Consider the following 17,043-nt stretch of genomic DNA (forward strand, 5'->3'; position numbering starts at 1 on the left):
CTAGCACTTTGCTTGAGCAGTAAGTAAGTGGCCCCCCACCTCTCTTTCCCTGGAGGGGTGGAGGGCGTGAGTACTTCCTGGGGTGGTCGGTCCCTCCGGGGTTCTCCTCCATCCATCTCTCTCTCCCCCCCTCTCCCAGGGTGAGGCCCAGGCTTCTGGCCTAGGGACTGTTTGGGACACACGGCCCCTTTTTTCCACCCTCGGGTTTTGTATTGGGGGGGTATCTGGTGGTGAAACCTGGGAGCAGGGCGATCGGTGGTCCTGGGGCTAATTTAGACCGTGGATTGCGGTCTGCCGGCTGGTATCAGTCAAATATATATCTTTGCGGCCTACCGGCGGTCCCCCCACTCATGGTCGGTGGGTCCATCCAGGGCTCAGGGTTTGGCCCGGGCCCCCCGAGGGCCGTGGGCTGGCGGCGGAGGTCCAGAAATTTAGCCCAAGGCCTACTGCGATCCCCCCCGCGTCCAAAAATTTAGCCCATGGCATACCGCGGTCACGCAGCGGGTAGCCAGAAATTTAGGCTGCGGCCTCCCACGGTTCTGCCGCGTGCCCGCATCGGGCGTCTAAAAATTTAGCCTGCGGCTTTTGTGGCCTACCGTGGTCCCTCCGCGGGTGGCCAGAAATTTAGGCCACGGCTTGTGCAGCCTGCTGCTGTCTCCCCCGCGGACCATGTGCTCGCGGTGGGCAGCCAGAATTTTAGGCTGCAGCTTTTGCAGCCTACTAGGCCTCATGGCGGCCCCCCCTTTCCTGAGGGGTGGCGCTGCAGGGATCTGTGCCCCCTGTGCCCGGCTTGTGCTCCTATGAGAGGCCACGGTTTGTGCCTCTGGGAGGGGCCCGGTCAATGCCCCCTGTGAGGGGCCTCCGGGTCTGTGCCCCCTGTGAGGAGCCTCCTAATCTGTGCCCCCTGTGAGGAGCCTTCGGGTCTGTGCCCCCTATGAGGGGCCCCCGGGTCTGTGTCCCCTGTGAGGGGACCCCGGTCTGTCTCCCCTGTTAGGCTCCCCGGTTCTGTGGAGGGGCTTCGGTCTGTGCTTCCTGTGTGGGGCCTCGGTCGAGGGGCGCTGGTTTTCACACTTTTTGTCTGTGCTGGAACCTTTTCAAGATGGTGCAGCGGTGGCGGAGGGCCGGTATCCCTTTGGATAAACTGTTTTGTGCGGCGAACGTGTTCTCTTCTCCCTCTTATTCAGACAAATTTGTTTATGAGGACTGGGAGTGTCCAAAGTGTCTTTGGTGTTTCCATGAACACTTGCTGTAAGGTACCCCTTTGGGGAGTCACTCCTTCAGTAGTGGACTGTTCCACCAGTAGTGACCCCCCTGTCTCTAGGCTGCTCAAGGCAACCATGGGTCCAATAGAGGAATCTCTGGCTTCTAAAAGGTCCAGCTGACATGTCTGGAGGTGGAGCAGAGTCCCCTTGTCTTTGCTGCATTGGAGGACCTGTTGGTCCAGGTGCTGAGCTCTCTGTTTCCTGAGGGGGCTGAGACATGTATTTTGGGGGGGGCGACCCTGAATGGCAGCATGTTGCGTCTTGATCTGGTCCAGTTACAAGATAGTTTTCCGGCTGTGTTCCTCCAAAGAGTTTTTGCTTCAAAGGGGTTTGTCGCCAGACTGCTGGCTGTTCTTCGCGGGGGGCTGTGCAAGCCCTGTTGCTGTAGAGGATGTTCCCGTGCTGAGAATGGTTTCAGGGCTTTTATTCAAACCTGTTCAGTCTACAGGATGGAGGGCATGGTACATGCCTTATGGGGGTACAGTAGATGGAGTATGTCCGCGCAGCGGTGGCACTCCTTCGTCATGGGTACTTTCTGATTTCTATCGACACCACGAATGCTACTTACGCATTCTGCTATGTGTCCATCTCCAGCACTTCCTCATTTTTTTTGCTGTAGGTGCAGAGCATTATGAGCATGTGGTGTTGCACCTTTGAGTCTGGCCACCGCTCCTCGGATGTTCACGAGGTGTTGGCCCCGGATCTGGCGTCGTTACATCGTAGGGGTTTGTGATCCTGAGCTGCCTGGATGATCTTCTTCTCCGACTCCTCGACTACTCCGAGGAACACCGTTATTCTTATACAAACCTTGACTGATTTCAGTTGGAGGCTATACTATCCGATGTCTGCTTGGGTCTGCCAGATTGTTGGATTATCTGAGCCTGACCCGGGCTTCAACTCTGGCCAAAGTGTTTCTCTCCCGGACAATACTCTGGAAGTTGCATGCTGCGTTTTTTTTTTATTTGCTGTCTGGCAGGTGGGCTCCTCTGCGGATCTGCATGTGGGGTTGGGTTCTATGTTGAGTATTTTTTTTTAGGTGATTCCATTTGCATAGTGCCATACAAGCTCCCTTACGGGAGATACTGGCATAATGGGATGAATACCCAGGGTCTCTGGACAATCGGATTTGGCTGAGTCAGGAAACCAGAGTTTTCCCTAGTCTGGTGTCTTCACTATCCGGTTCTTCGGTGAGGTAAATCCTTTCTCTCCTTGTATTGAACAGGGTGACCACCAATGCCAGTCTGTCCAGGTGGGGAGAGGTCCTACGCCTGAGCTCAGTTTTAGGGTTGGACGTTGGTGAAATCCGGACTACCGAGTAATATCTTGGAACTTCATGCGAACAGACTAGTCTGGATCACGGAAGGATCGACTTCGGGGGATCCTGGTACGGTTCCAGTCTGGCGAAGCAACGGCGGTGGCTTATGACCTTCGCTAGGGCGGGCCAAAATAGGCTGTTGACGGTCCTGGCTGTTGCCATTATCCTCCGGTGGGGAGAGCGTCTCGTTCCGGCCCCTTCTGGCATACACTTTCCAGGAGTAGAATACTGTAAAACTAATACCTCAGTTGATTAGGGTTGGAGCACGGGGTGGGCCCTTCACGGGGCCGTGTTTCATCGTGTTTGTCTCCGCTGGGGCATGCCTGAGGTGGATCTGTTTTGCGTCCTGGCTCAACAGGACAGTACCAAGTTTTCTGGCAAGGTCATGGAGCTTCTGGCGGCTCTAGTGACCCATGTTTGGTGATTCCGCTCCTTCTATTGGATCCGGTTGGGTCCCGGTGGTCTGGGTACGCCGTCTGGGTGTGCCCGGTCACCAACGTTTTCCTTGGCAAATGCCTCTCAGGAAGGACCTAATGTCTCATGGACCGTTCTTCCATCCTGTTTTTAGAGTCGCTGGTTTTTAACAGCCTGGCTGTGATGAGCCAGGTGCTGCGGTTTCCAACACTGCTGATGGGGGGATAGAAGAAATGGGCCTTGAGTACCATCGAGGCCCAGGTGTCAGCCTGGGTGGTCTTCTTCAGCGTCTCCTGGTCTCTCACATCCTGGTGCGTACCTTTTATTCCAGGGTTTAGGTGTCTGTTTTCAACGGTGCGGTTCTTCTACTGCCGTGGGATCTGAACTTGGTAATTTCGGTTCTCCAGAAGCCTCTCTATCTCTCTTTCAAGATATTCGGGAGATTCTAATACTTACTCTGGCGGAAGGTGGTCTCTTGGTGGCTATCACCTCTGCTCACAGGGTGTCAAAAAGGGGGGTGTTATCTTGTTGTTCACCTTACTCAGGTTAGGGTGGTGCTTTGCCCTTTGTTTACAGGGTTCCGTCCTTGGATTTCCATTTGAATAAGGACATTGTGTTGTTTTTCTTGTGTCTCTGGTCAGCACTTACCAAGGAATTTGCCTTATCTGCCCTGAAAGGGTATTGGCGGATGGGTCAAGAAAGGGGCGTTCTGTTTTTCTCTGCGACCCTCCTCTGGATGTAGGGCTATTCTATCAAGAATCGGGTGCCTCCTTTCCTGTTACGGCGCTTTCTTCTCAGGCGCTTAGGGCTTCTTGGGCCTTTGGTCATCATGCGTTCCTTGTGCAGGTTTGCAAGGCGACCACTGGTCGTCAGTGTACATGTTCACAAGTCTATGAAGTGAACGGGTTGGCATCTGCGGATGCCTCTTTTGGCCGCAAGTTTTTTGCAGGCCGCTGGTTAAATGGTCTATTCCCTCTTGAAGGGGTATCATTCAGGTTGGGTTCCAGCATGTCCTGGGTGACGTTCCTGTTACCTGGTTGGCTCTTGTATTAGCCTTGGGATTTTTCGCTCTCCCACCCCTTATGTTGGCACTGCTTTGGGACGTCCCTATCGTTATGAAGGCTGTGTCTGTCAATGAACGAATGAGAAAATAGGATTTTTTTTACTTATCGTAAAATCAATTTCTCTGAGTTCATTGACAGACACAGCACCCACCCCTCTATGGAGTTCTTTTGATACTTCTATTACTGCTTGCTACTAAACTGAATACCTAGAGCAGGGAGGGGGTTATATACTGACTAAGGACGGCCCATGGGCGTAGCCAGGTGCTCGGTTGCTTTTTTGTTCTGCCTAGTCCTACTTCTAATAGAGGTGATATAACCCTATCGTAATGAAGGCTGTGTCTGTCAATGAACTCAGAGAAATAGATTTTACGGTAAGTAAAAAAATCCTATTTTTTGGAAGGCAGATTTGTATTGGTTGAAGTCTTTGAGAGACTTAGTCTTGTGCCACAGACGCTCAAAAGCACGACTACTTTTTTAAGAATTCTAGTGTCATCTGTTTGCCAGGGTTGTAGGGGTCGAGGCCTGATTCTACGTGTAGTGAAGGGAGCGAGCTTGTCCAGGGTGGAGGACAGGGATTTATTGTAGATGGAAGTGGCTTGGTTGGGGCAGGACAGGGGAGAGATTTTGTCACACAGGTGGTCAGTAACAGAATAGAGGAGAGAAGAGTTGCAGTTGCGAAAGTTTCTACGGGTGATGGTTAGACGATTGGAAGGAAATGTGATGGAAGACGGGGAGAGAGAAACTAATAAGGTGGTGGTCAGATAGAGGAATAGGATTGTTGGAGAAGTTGCATGGAGTGCATAGGTAGGAGAATACAAGGTCAAGGGTGTTTCCATCAGAGTGAGTAGAAGCCTGTACCCATTGCTTCAGGTCAAATGAAGAGGTTAGACTAAGAAGTTTAGAAGTAGCAGGAGTGTTTGTATTAGCAGGGATGTTGAAATCACAGAGAAGGATTGTGGGAATTTCTGAAGAGAGAAAGTAGGGTAGCCAGGCAGAAAACTCATCAAGGAAAGTCGATAATGGTCCAGGGGGTCGGTAGTTCACAGCAATTCTTAGGGATGTTGGAGAGAATAGACATATACAGTGAGCTTCAAATGATGAGAGGGAATGAGAATAAATTTAACCATTTTGCTTGTATCAAGTCAAAATCTATTAAGACATTTTAAGGTTTTTTAACTTTTTTTTTCTTGCCAGTGTTCTTTTTTCCTTTTTTTTATTTTCATTGTGATTTCAGTCTTAAGAATACTGACCAGCAAAGTTAGACAACAGCAGCAGGCAGCAATATGTGAAGCTTATTTCTGTCAGCTGCTTCAGGGGACAGATTTGGCTTTGACAAACAAGTGCTACTCTTCTCACAGACAGTTATATTGATCTAATTTGAATCATGCTAGTTATACAGCAACCTGTATCCAGAAGACAGAAAAGGCCAGATTTTAAAACCGTGGCCTACAAATATGTTTTCTATTTTATTAATTCAGGGTCACCAGCACAGATGATTACTTTCTAAGTGATGGGCTTTACGTTCCTGAAGAGCAGCTTGAAAACCCTAAGCCTCTTCACTTGGATGTCATCTTGTTGAACCCTGTGAAGGAACCAGGCTGTGAAGATGCAGAAAAAGGTGAATCTGCTGCTAAAAAACTAAAGCTTGCGGAAAATGATGAATCAGCAGGTGGTCCTGCCTATGCATTTCAATGTGCTTCTTCGCAGGGAGCCTCCTTTGCTTTGTGTGATGGAGCAGAAAGCTGTTTGAGAAAGGGCACTTCCTCTACTGACAGCATGGAAACAAGTGCCGATATCAACACCATATCTTCACAGAATGCCAAACTTGCAAGAAGTATTATGGAAATCCTGGAGAAAGAAGATGCTTATGCCCTGGATATAGATTTAGATTTCTTTTCCGTCAAGAATCCTTTTAAGGAAATGTATACGCAGGTATGTGTATCCCAGTAGAAACTAACATGAGTAGTTGACTTCAAACTTTTCACTTTCTGTGCCATCACTGTTCATAATGGATTGTTCTTTCATAAATCGACCTTCTTGTAAAATACAGATCACCTATTTATAGTGACCTATTAATGTTTTTCCATATCTCTGGCATAGAGTTCAGAAAACCACTCAGATTCGTGCACCAGGATCTTCATGACACTATGGGGTTGATTTACTAAAACTGGATAGTGCAAAAGTTAGATTGGCTACCATGCATAGCTGCACCAGATTTTGCAATCCTAAGTTTTAATGGGAAGTGTGTTTGTCTGTTTTTTTTTTTTTTTATTTTTGTTTTTTTTTTTTGTTTTTTCATACTTGCCTAAGTGGATGCAGCATCGATTTGATGCTGCATCTGTCGTCCCGCCTCCTCTAACACTGAAAACCAAGCGATTGAACACCGCTGATTGCTCGGTTCTTACAGCTCCCTGAGTAGATGGCTGCTGACTTTCAGTCAGCAGCTCTCTGCTCTGCCCCTCATCGCTCACTGGAGCGCTGGGCTGTGGAGGGGGTGGGAGCGGCCGGCTCAGGCTCTCAGCGGCTCGCTGAGAAGCTGAGCCGGGTGCCGGTCGGATCCAGACTCCATGGCCGTGATGACGCCCGAGCCTGGACTGACTCTGTGACATCAGCAGAGAACAGACTTCAGCCCGCTCTCTGCTGAAAACAAGTCACAGGAGTGCAAAACGAACTGCACTCCTGTGATCCACAGAAGTACAGCCAAACAAGCTTTGGCTGTACTTCTCCTTTTAGTAGATCAACCCCACAATGTGTTGTCTTAGTGCCGTTAGACTTATTAAACCCTATTTCAAACCAGCTGTATTCTTCACTTGAAGAGTTTTACCTGAGTTATAACCAGAGAGGCTTTGCACTTGCCATGCATCCAGCACACACTTAAAGAATAAGTTCACCTTTCATTAAAAAAATAATAAATGTGCATTTATTATTGTTTATGTGGCGCCTGTAAAGCATTGCACCCACTATCAGCAGATAGCTGGTACCATGCAGGACTCCTTAGACCATGGTGGTTCATTGACACTACAAGCGGACAGCCACAAAGGCTGTCCATACTTTTAGTTTGCCATTAACAGAACTCTGTGAATAAAGATTCCCTGCTTGCTGTCACTACAGGGAATGGGAGCGGATGGAAGCTGCAGGAGTGGGAACATATTACATGTTACACCCTAAAAATCGGTGGAACATGTAACATGTTCTCAAAGGTAAACTTATCCTTTAAACTTTAATTGCAGATCAATTACGGAGGACTGTAAAAGGCAATATATAATGCCTTTTGTTTTTTATTTTCTTTATTACCGTATTTATCGGCGTATAACACGCACAGGTGTATAACACGCACATAAACTTTAAGAGGGAAGTTTCAGGGAAAAAAAATAAAATTTTAAATAAGGAACTTTGATGCAAAATAAGGGTCAGTGCCCATCTGCAGTCTCACCATTGCCACCAATGCAACCTCATCAGTCCACATCAATGCAGCAGCCTCACCATTGCCATCAGTGCAGCCTGATTGATGCCCATTTTCAGCCTAGAGGGGACAGGGAGGGGGGCGGGACGAGCACTGAAAGATTATATACAGTGAGAATCTCCTATGATAGACAGAACAGTGGTCCAATGGCAGCCCAGGAGACTGGACTTCCTATTACAGAGGCCGCCAAGTAAACAGGAGATTCTGTATGTAATCTGACAGCGCTCATCCCGCCCCCCTCCCTGTTCCCTCCGAGGCATCTAAAATTGAAGTATTGGCGTATAACACGCACATGCTATTTGCACCCAATTTTTAGGGTGAAAAAGTGAGTGTTATACGCCAATAAATACAGTATGTTACTTACTAAAAATACATTTTTTAAAAGATTTTATATTTTGGTTCAGATAAATATGACTTTTTCAGCGAAGTAAATAGATATCAGGTTAGCCTTAAGGGCTCATGCATACTGGGTGTTTTTCCTCTGAATGCCTTTGACTCCTGGCAGGAAAAGGCAGCCGAAAAAATGCACCTAAACCACATATTGCACATGTGCTTAGGCACAGCAAGTGTTTGAGCGTTTATGGATTCCATTGGCTAGAATATTAATTTATTCTTGCCATCGGAATGAATGGACACTGTTCTAAATACATCTAGCGTTTATGCACGTTTAGATGCAATTTCGTACATTAAGTTTTTTTTTTTTTCTGTGCTAAAGCTCCTCTCCTGAACACACTGTTTTTTTCAGCCTGTAAACACCTATGTGTACATGGACACATAATCTAACATAGAGGAGCATTTAAAGGCAGGAAAAACAAATAAACCACCAAACACCTTTAAAAGCGGAATTTTTTTTAAAGTGAGCCCTAAGGATGTTCTACGGTCACAGCATACACTTTCATGTTATAACATTGCAATAGCAATACTAATGATAGTTATTTTTCACAATTCACTATAAGCTTACTTAAAAAAACTCCTTTCATGTTGTGAGTTCTTCCTGTCTGTTGGTCATCTCTTTCTGCAACTCCCTGGTTTCCCTGCATGCTTTGCAGCTTCTCCTGTTTACTTTTCATTTCTATGGACTACATATCCCATGCTACCTTGCTGCCTGCAAGCAGTGATTTTTGTACTGACTTCACCTCCTGAAACTCCTCCTGTTAGCACCTCTGTAGTATAGAAGGCAGACTCTGTGAAATGTGTGAGACACCAGTGCTAACTCATAGGGTATAGTAAATATGTGTCAGAATTTAACCACTTGCCTACAGGGCACCTACCTTACACCCCCTTCCTGCCCAAGCCATTTTTCAGCTTCAGCTCTGTCGCACTTTGAATGACAATTGCACGGTCATGCTTCACTGTACCCAAATTCAATTTTTATCATTTTCTTCACATAAATGGAGCTTTCTTTTGGCGGTATTTGATCCCTGCTGGGATTTTTATTTTTTACAAAAAAAAAATAAAAGGACCAAAAATTTTGAAAAAAACAAACATTTTTTTTTACTTAGTTTCTGTCAGTAAATTTTGCAACTAAGTATTTAAGTATTTTTTCTCCTTCACTGATGTGCGCTGATGAGGTGGCACTGATGGGCACTGATAGGTTGAACTGGTGGGCACTGATGAGGCGGCACTGATTAGGAGGCACTAATATGCCGCACTTATGGGCACTAATAGGTGGCACTGGTGGGCACTGATAGGTGGTACTGATGGGCATTGATGGACAGCAGTGATGGGCACTGATAGGTGGCACTGGTAGCCACCGTCACTGATTGGTGGCACTTGAGGGCAGTGGTGGGCACTGATTGCTGGCAATGGTGAGCACTGATTGGTTACACTGTTGGCGCTATAATGTAATCAGGGCACTGGTGATCAGTGCCCTGATTACATGTTTTGTTGCCCCGTGCGAGGAGATGCCGCTGATCGGCTTGTCCTCACCACACACTCTGTCAGTGTGAGGCGAGGAGCGCCAATTACCGGCATCTCCGTGTTTACATGTGACCGGCTGTGATTGGACACAGCCGATTACATGGTTAAAGATGTAGATACTTGCCAGCACACCAAGGATCAGCACAAGGTGGCGTCCAAACGGTTTAGTTTATTGCATGATCACAACACAATGAGGTGCACCTCTTTGTGTTGTGATCATGCAATAAACTAAACCGTTTGGACACCACCTTGTGCTGATCCTTGGTGTGTTGCCAAGTATCTACATTCTGACTTGAACCAGTTTTCAGCTGGTTGTTGCTGCAGCACCCAACCTTTAGAGCTTATACCAGGAATGTGTGCGTTGGGAATATGAAACATTACATGATTAAACAGCCGCGGAAGCAACACAGCGCACGAAAGGCATCCCAGAACGAGAGCCGCACTGCCCCGCTGTCATTTGACCGTGGGCAGGTGGCAACTGGTTAATGATGAACTGCAGTCTGCTCACATAATTTGTAATTTGTGCATGGTGTCCTAAGCCTAGTCTAATGACCAGACAAGAAACAGGAAGTGGGCTGTATAAGGTATTTACTGGCAGAAAAAGAATGTTTTACTATCCAAAGTCCTTGCACTACATAGCTGATGGTAGATCTAAAGGACCCTGTACAATCCGATTGCATAATGTATGGCCACCTTAAAGAAAGAAATAGGAAATCGGGTGGGAAAAAAAGGTGGTATAGGGATAAGTGAGGTGTGGTCCACAGAAGTAAACACACACTATTCTGTGATGCAGTAAGGCAGTACATGATGGGATCTGAATGGTGAAAAATGTAGCGCATAACAGTTATACATAAATATTGTGATACTTGTGTAAAAAAAATTTGTAATGAAATATACTAAAAGTCCATGTGAAATAATAGTCCATCAACCAAATGAATGTTGAACAAAATGATTGCCTATATCATAAATTAATAAAATAAGTGAATGTCCATCTATGTGAACAAAGTAATCAAACACCAGATAGTGTGGATCCCAGAGCGGTGGAAATGGGTATACAGATCCGTCCGTGGAAACAACATCAAGGAGGAAACATCAACGACTAAATATCAAGGGAATACTCTTACCAGATCCGGTGGACTCTACTGTCAGCGACATAGAGTCATCAATGCAGTATGCCACACAGGGCAGATGTGTGGATATCCAGATGTTTTGGACCTCTAGGATGGAATCCGGGGGGAAGCCAGGAGGAACCTCCAAATCTACCGCCAATCCCAGGAGCGTCAAGATTGGATCTTTGATGATGGGTATACCAGGGCAGAATACTCACTCTTGCAGTGACATGTGCTACCCACGTCCCACGCCACGTCACATGATGGGATCTGAGGGTTCCTGGAAGGTCACATGATGCTCCATAAGAAGTGATGGGCTCAGAAAGCATTTTTTAAAATTTAGAGGTGAAGATTCAAAGCTGGTATAGACTAGGTAAGTGAGAGATAACATTGGCATGACTTTGGGTAGAAAAGACAAAAGAAAAGGCTTCTATTTATTATGAAAAGTGAAATTCTGCCAGAAAAGGTAAACATTGCCTTTAAAATTAAGCTGTTTAACAACCCCCTACTTCAGGAGCTGAGACCATGGGCACTAGTTCACCAAAAATTGGTACATCTGGATCAGTTAGGATGGGATTTTAGAAGATTGCAGAAGAGCTTATGTGTTCTGATTTTACATATAAACATGCTAGAATTTGAGTATGATTGTGCCTTAATACTCCTCAAATCAAGATTCACTGTGCCTCACTCATACACATATATAGTTATTACAGGTTATATAGAGAGCATATTACTGATTTATAAATCACTATTAAAATGCATTAGTACAGAAATATGCATTACTAAAGTCTTTGATCTTGGAAAGGTTGTCCTATTTGTTAAAATGAATAAAGTAAAGGATACAAACTATGCTTTTATTTTTAGCTCTAAAGCCCTGTTCACACTGGTGCACTTTTCATTGCATCAAAAGGACATAAAAAAAGGTGCCCTTTAAATTTTATCTGTCTGATTACATCTTTGTGCTACATTTTTTTTTAAAGTGGGCTATGGTTTCAAAAAGTCCTGCTTTCTGCATCTTTGGTGCCTTGTTTGAAAAATGCACAACAAACGCGCCTTCCACTATAGTCAATGGGAATGCACCAAAAACAAGCTGCACATTTTTTAAGGATGTTTTTTGAGTCGCCTGTCAATTTTTTTCCCAGGTGACCAGGGATAAAAACTCATGAAAAACGCATGCAAAACGCACATTACGTTAAATTTTAACACAACATCCAAAAATTGTGTTTTTCATCGCACCAGTGTGAATGGGCCCTAGAACTTGCTATAAAAATGGTTCTAGCTATACAAAAAAAAAAAACTGATGAATTAATGTCTTAGAATTTAATTTAATTTTTCTTTATAATGGATTTATAAAAATGTACTGTAGTTGCTTAAGGCAATTTCTTTATCTAAGGAAATTGTCCATTTATGTGCATTAAACCTTCCTCTAATGTATTAGGCAGCATTCACACAGCTCTGTACAGCGTGCTGAGCCTGTCTACTGACATTAACAGGACCCACTGCCACCCATTAAGATGCATTAGAAGACGAAGCTGTTCATCAAGGGTTGCCTAAATCGTCTGCATGCGCACTGAAGTATGCTCAGAAGGTACACTATCAGCATTTGTAGCATACGTCATTGTGAATACAGGTGCTTTATGGGTGGCTGTATGTGGTAGCAACAGGACCCAGGAATGTTAGTACGTAGGCTCTCGATGCTGTACAGTCCCTGTATGGCTGTGTGCACAAAGTCATAGATGTCTGTATGTAAACTTTAACGGTAAATGTATCCTATTCACTTCTTTTTTTTGGGTAAATATAACCATGAAGCCATTTTGTTACATCCGTTTACAGAACAACATCTGATGATCTATCTGAAGGCTAGATTCACACGTGTGCGGCTCTGCAGTCCACGTTTTGCATGGGCACAGCAGCTCGTTCATCTGAATGGGATGCCGTGCCTCCTGAACCGCAGGAAAAAGGTTCCTGCAGCATTTTAGAAATCACAGCCTGCACGGGAACTGCAAGTGCAGTGTGGGTGCGATTTCCAGTACTGTTCCAATAGCATTAATGGCACCCGCAGACCACTCCTGCAGTTTTCTGTGTGGGTGGTTGTGACTGCAGGAACAGATGCTTTCCCGCAGCGGTAATCACACGCACAGATGTGAACCTAACAGAAATCCAGTTCTGGCCTGTGCATACTAGTCTTATCCTACTGGACAGCTTTACCAGTATGAACTACAGAACACCTACCCCTTTTGTTGTGGAGATAAGGTAAGGGGAAGGTTTTTTTAGCCAATTTCTGCCTATATGCACTTGCTCCAGTCCTTGTTTTGGACTGGTCTCTGATTATGACAGCAGTAAACCACACCTGCTCAATGTGTTTGAGCATGGCTGCTTGTATTCCCAATGAAAGTCATGTGGCAACACAGGGAGACAGTTGGGAAACAGTTGTCACCCTGTAACAGTATACAGCAGGTAAAATAAGTATTGAACACATCACACGTCACTAGGTGAATCTATTTCTAAAGGTGCTATTGATATTAAATTTCCGCTACATGTCAGTAACAACCCATCCAGTCTATACATACAAAGAAACCAAAGCAAATAAGTTCATAAATGAAGTTATGTGTAATAAAATGGAATGACGCAGGGAAAAAGTATTGAACACGCTAACTGAAATGTATCTAATACTTTGTACAAAATCCTTTGCTGCAAATGACAGCTTCAAGACACCTCCCGTTTGTAGAAACTAGTTGCATGCTTTGCTCAAGTGTGATTTTGGCCCATTCTTCCACACACAGTCTTCAAATCTTGAAGGTTTTGTGGGCCTCTTCTATGAACTCTGATCTTTAGCTCTTTTCATATATTTTCTGTTGGATTCAAGTCAGGTGATTGGCTGGGCCATTCTAGCAGCTTTATTTTCTTTCTTTGAAACCAATTGAGAGTTTCCTTGGCTTTGTGTTCGGGATCATTGTCTTGCTGAAATCTCCACCCTTGTTTCATCTTTATCATCCTGGTAGATGGCAGCAGATTTTTATCAAGAATGTCTTGGTACATTTTGCCATTCATCCTTCCTTCAATGATGGAAGGCCCACACCATGATGTTCCCACCTCCAAACTTCACTGTTGGTATGGGGGTGTTTTTGGGATGCTGTGCATTGCCACTTCACCTCCAAACATGGTATGTATTATGGCACCCAAAGAGTTTAATTTTGGTCTCCTCTGACCAGACTATATTCTCCCAGTATTTATCTGGCTTGTCTAAGGCTCCATTCACACCTAGGCAATTTGAATCACGGGGCAGAATCTCTGTGGTTCTGCCCGCGATTCCACATTTGCGTCAAAACGCAGGGCACGTTTGCGATGCCATTATTCCTCAATGGCACCCCAGATACAGTGCGATTTTGCTGTGCAACAGATCGTGACAAAAACGTGGGACATGTGTTGCCCAAAAGAAGTTCCCGCATTTTGCTGCGATTCTGGAATCGCGTGCAGAATCGCGGTGGTTCAACCACCTAGGTGTGAATGGAGCCTAAATGTTCTTGTGCAGCAACAAGCTTCAACATGCTTTTTCTTCAGCAATGGAGTCCTGCTTGGTGAACATGTATACAGGCCATGACGGTTGAGTGCATTACTTATTGTTCTCTTTGATACAATTGTACCTTCTAATTCCATGTCTTTCTGAAGCTCTCCACAAGTGGTCCTTGGCTCTTGGACAACTCTTCTGATAATTCTTTTTACTCTTGTGTCAGAAATCTTGCGAGGAGCACCAGGTCCTGGCCGCTTTGAAATGATGTTCTTTCCACTTCTGGATTATGGCCCCAACAGTGCTCACTGGAACATTCAGAAGTTTAGACATCCTTCTGTAACCAATGCCATTAATATGTTTTGCAACATCAAAGTTGCAAAGGCCTTGCAAGAGCTCTATGCTTTTACCCATCATAAAATGTTTCTTGTGTGACACCTTGGTAATGAGACACCTTTTTATAGACCATCAGTTGAGACTGACCAGCTGATATTAATTTGCACTGACTGTCAGGAATGCTTTCTAATTACTGATAGATTTCAGCTGTGTCCTGGCTTTCCATGCCTTTTTACATCTTCCTTTCTTCTTGTGTTCAATACTTTTTCCCTGTGTCATTCCAGATTTTTACACTTGACTTAATTTCTTAACTTTTTTGTTTTGGTTTCTTTTTATATATGGATTGCATGGGGGTTGTTAGCGACATGTGGTGAACCTTTCATGTCATTAACACCTTTTAGAAATATATTTACTGGGAAAAATGGTGATGTTTTCAATACTTATTTTACCCGCTTGTTTATGTGAACAAGGACTTGGTGGCAGGAGCGCCTGATGTTATTTTAAGGAAAGCTGCAATTTTTAAGATTTTAATTTAGAGAACTTAAAATAAATAAATAACCTAGATCCTCCTACAGATTTTCCCCCAGTATACATTTGCTTTCACTTCCACACGTTTCCAGGTAAACTAGCTGAAGTTCAATGGCCAACTACCCATATCTAGCAGATGTGTATATCGTTATGAACAGCCAAATCTGTTGCAGATCTGCCTACCTGTAGTTAAGGATAAAGCCTTAGCTATCCCAGCCTGCTCGAGTTCAAGGCCTTGTGTAAGCATTACATTTTGTGAATGGGCACTATTACAGGTTACCTCCAATATTCAATATATGCCATTTGTAATGTTAATCTTGGCCAATCACTATGATGCATTGTTAACCAATAATATGTTGTCTGAGATTGGAAAATGGTTTCTATTTGCCTGATATTTTAGAGGTCCTGGCACCCTTTACAAGAGGTAGAAGCAGATGTGCAAGCATTGTTTTGCACCTTCCCAATTTATGGCACTTCAGCAAATAAGACCGTATTATATCATATTATCATCTGTTTTTGTGATCTGTGTTCTATATTTTTGCCTCATGGTGCTCTTGTGTTTCCTACTTTTAGGATGAGTACAACATCTTGCAGGAGCTGTACAGCTTTAAAAAGCCAAGTTCTGATTCATTAGAGGTAATGTAGAGTCACTTAGTGTGTTAGTAATATTTGCTGCATGGAAAACAGATTGTAGAACTTTTCCTTTGGACCAAAAGAAGTGTTCAATTTTGTTATGTATGTATGTGTATATACTGTATGTATTATAACACTATACACCATAGCTCCCAACTTTTGAACTTGACAAAGAGGGACAATTTGGAAAGTGGTGAAATGCACGTGGCCAGTGGAAAGTCGACGTGACTATCAGTGTAGTTTAAAAGATTCATTGGCACTACCAAAGACGCTCACAAAAAATACAGTAAAAACACACTGCAAACACAGTGAGCATAAAATATTTAGAAAACATCATTTCACATTCACCTTTCTGCTGAGTACTGTGAGACCTATTGAGCCTACTCACTGCATATCCACCTCACAGATGCCACTGTCTTTTTACTCAAAAAATATGACTCAAAAACTATGTCTATCAGACACGTACAAACCTCAGCACACTTGTTTTCAAAAAATGAAATCCTTCCATTGTATATGCTTTTCTGCACACAGCCTACAGTACCTTGAAGAACAACTTCAGGAGTATATATTGTTCTTAGAGTGCAGTGATCAGGATTATGTCATATAAAAGATATCATAGGTAGTGACGGCAGCCGGTTCCTGCAACCCCTGGTCATTAGGACCGCACTGCGAATTTGACCTCTCTTATCATAAGGTAATGAGGATCAACTCCATTCGGTAAGTAGGGATCGTCACCTTTTTCTATGAATCGTTTGGGAGCACTATCAACATTTGTTCACTATTGTATGACATTTCTACAAAGAGCACGTTTATATCTGAATGAGGAGATCATCAAATTCATTATCACTGGACTTTACTTGCACTTGTTTGTTTATTAAGGTCACTGACAGCATGCACTCACTATGTATTAATATTAGTTTTTTGCTAGCGCTTTTTGTCTATGGATTAGTTCCTGTGACACCACTTTTTTCCTTTATACAAAGTGTAGTGATCAGGAGTATGTCATATAAAGCCTATCATACAAAGTGCAGTGTTCATTAGTTGTATATTTCATACAACTCGGTGTCTATCATGCGGGGATAAGGAGAGTGTAACATTCAGTGTGTAGGTCTCAGGAATGCATATCACACAGACTTCAGGGCTCAGGGGCATGTGATACAGAGTGAAGGGGTCAGGCGTGTATTACACACCCAATGCAGAGATCAGAACTATGTGACAGAGAGTTCAGGGGTTAGGAGTATGTAACACAGAGTGCAGAGGTCAGAAGTATTTAATGCACAAGCTGGTGTACACAGTACAACCAAAAATGACCCCCTCCTCTTAGTACAAATTCACCTCCCTCCCCCCCTTCTAAGCCCATATCCCCCACAGTACGGCTCTTCCAAATAGCCCCAGTTCCCCACCCAGTACAGATCCCCCACAGCCCTAAATCTCCCAGCCAACCCCTCAGTACATTGCCGCACCCCACCCCAACCTCCCAGCCCCTTTTTC

The 17,043-nt window shown here is 44.5% G+C and overlaps 1 protein-coding gene across 2 annotated transcripts in view; it reads left to right on the forward strand.

Moving 5' to 3' along the window:
- LG05H5orf22 (linkage group 05 C5orf22 homolog) overlaps window positions 1-17,043 on the forward strand; it is a 208,363-nt gene that overhangs the window by 94,157 nt on the left and 97,163 nt on the right. For both annotated transcript variants that reach the window (XM_073630895.1, XM_073630894.1), the window contains exons 4-5: window positions 5,534-5,987; window positions 15,493-15,555. In XM_073630895.1, the coding sequence (XP_073486996.1) occupies window positions 5,534-5,987; window positions 15,493-15,555 (517 nt within the window). The remainder of the gene's footprint in view (window positions 1-5,533; window positions 5,988-15,492; window positions 15,556-17,043) is intronic.

The sequence above is a fragment of the Aquarana catesbeiana genome, linkage group LG05, assembly GCF_042186555.1.
Source record: "Aquarana catesbeiana isolate 2022-GZ linkage group LG05, ASM4218655v1, whole genome shotgun sequence".
NCBI lineage: Eukaryota > Metazoa > Chordata > Amphibia > Anura > Ranidae > Aquarana > Aquarana catesbeiana.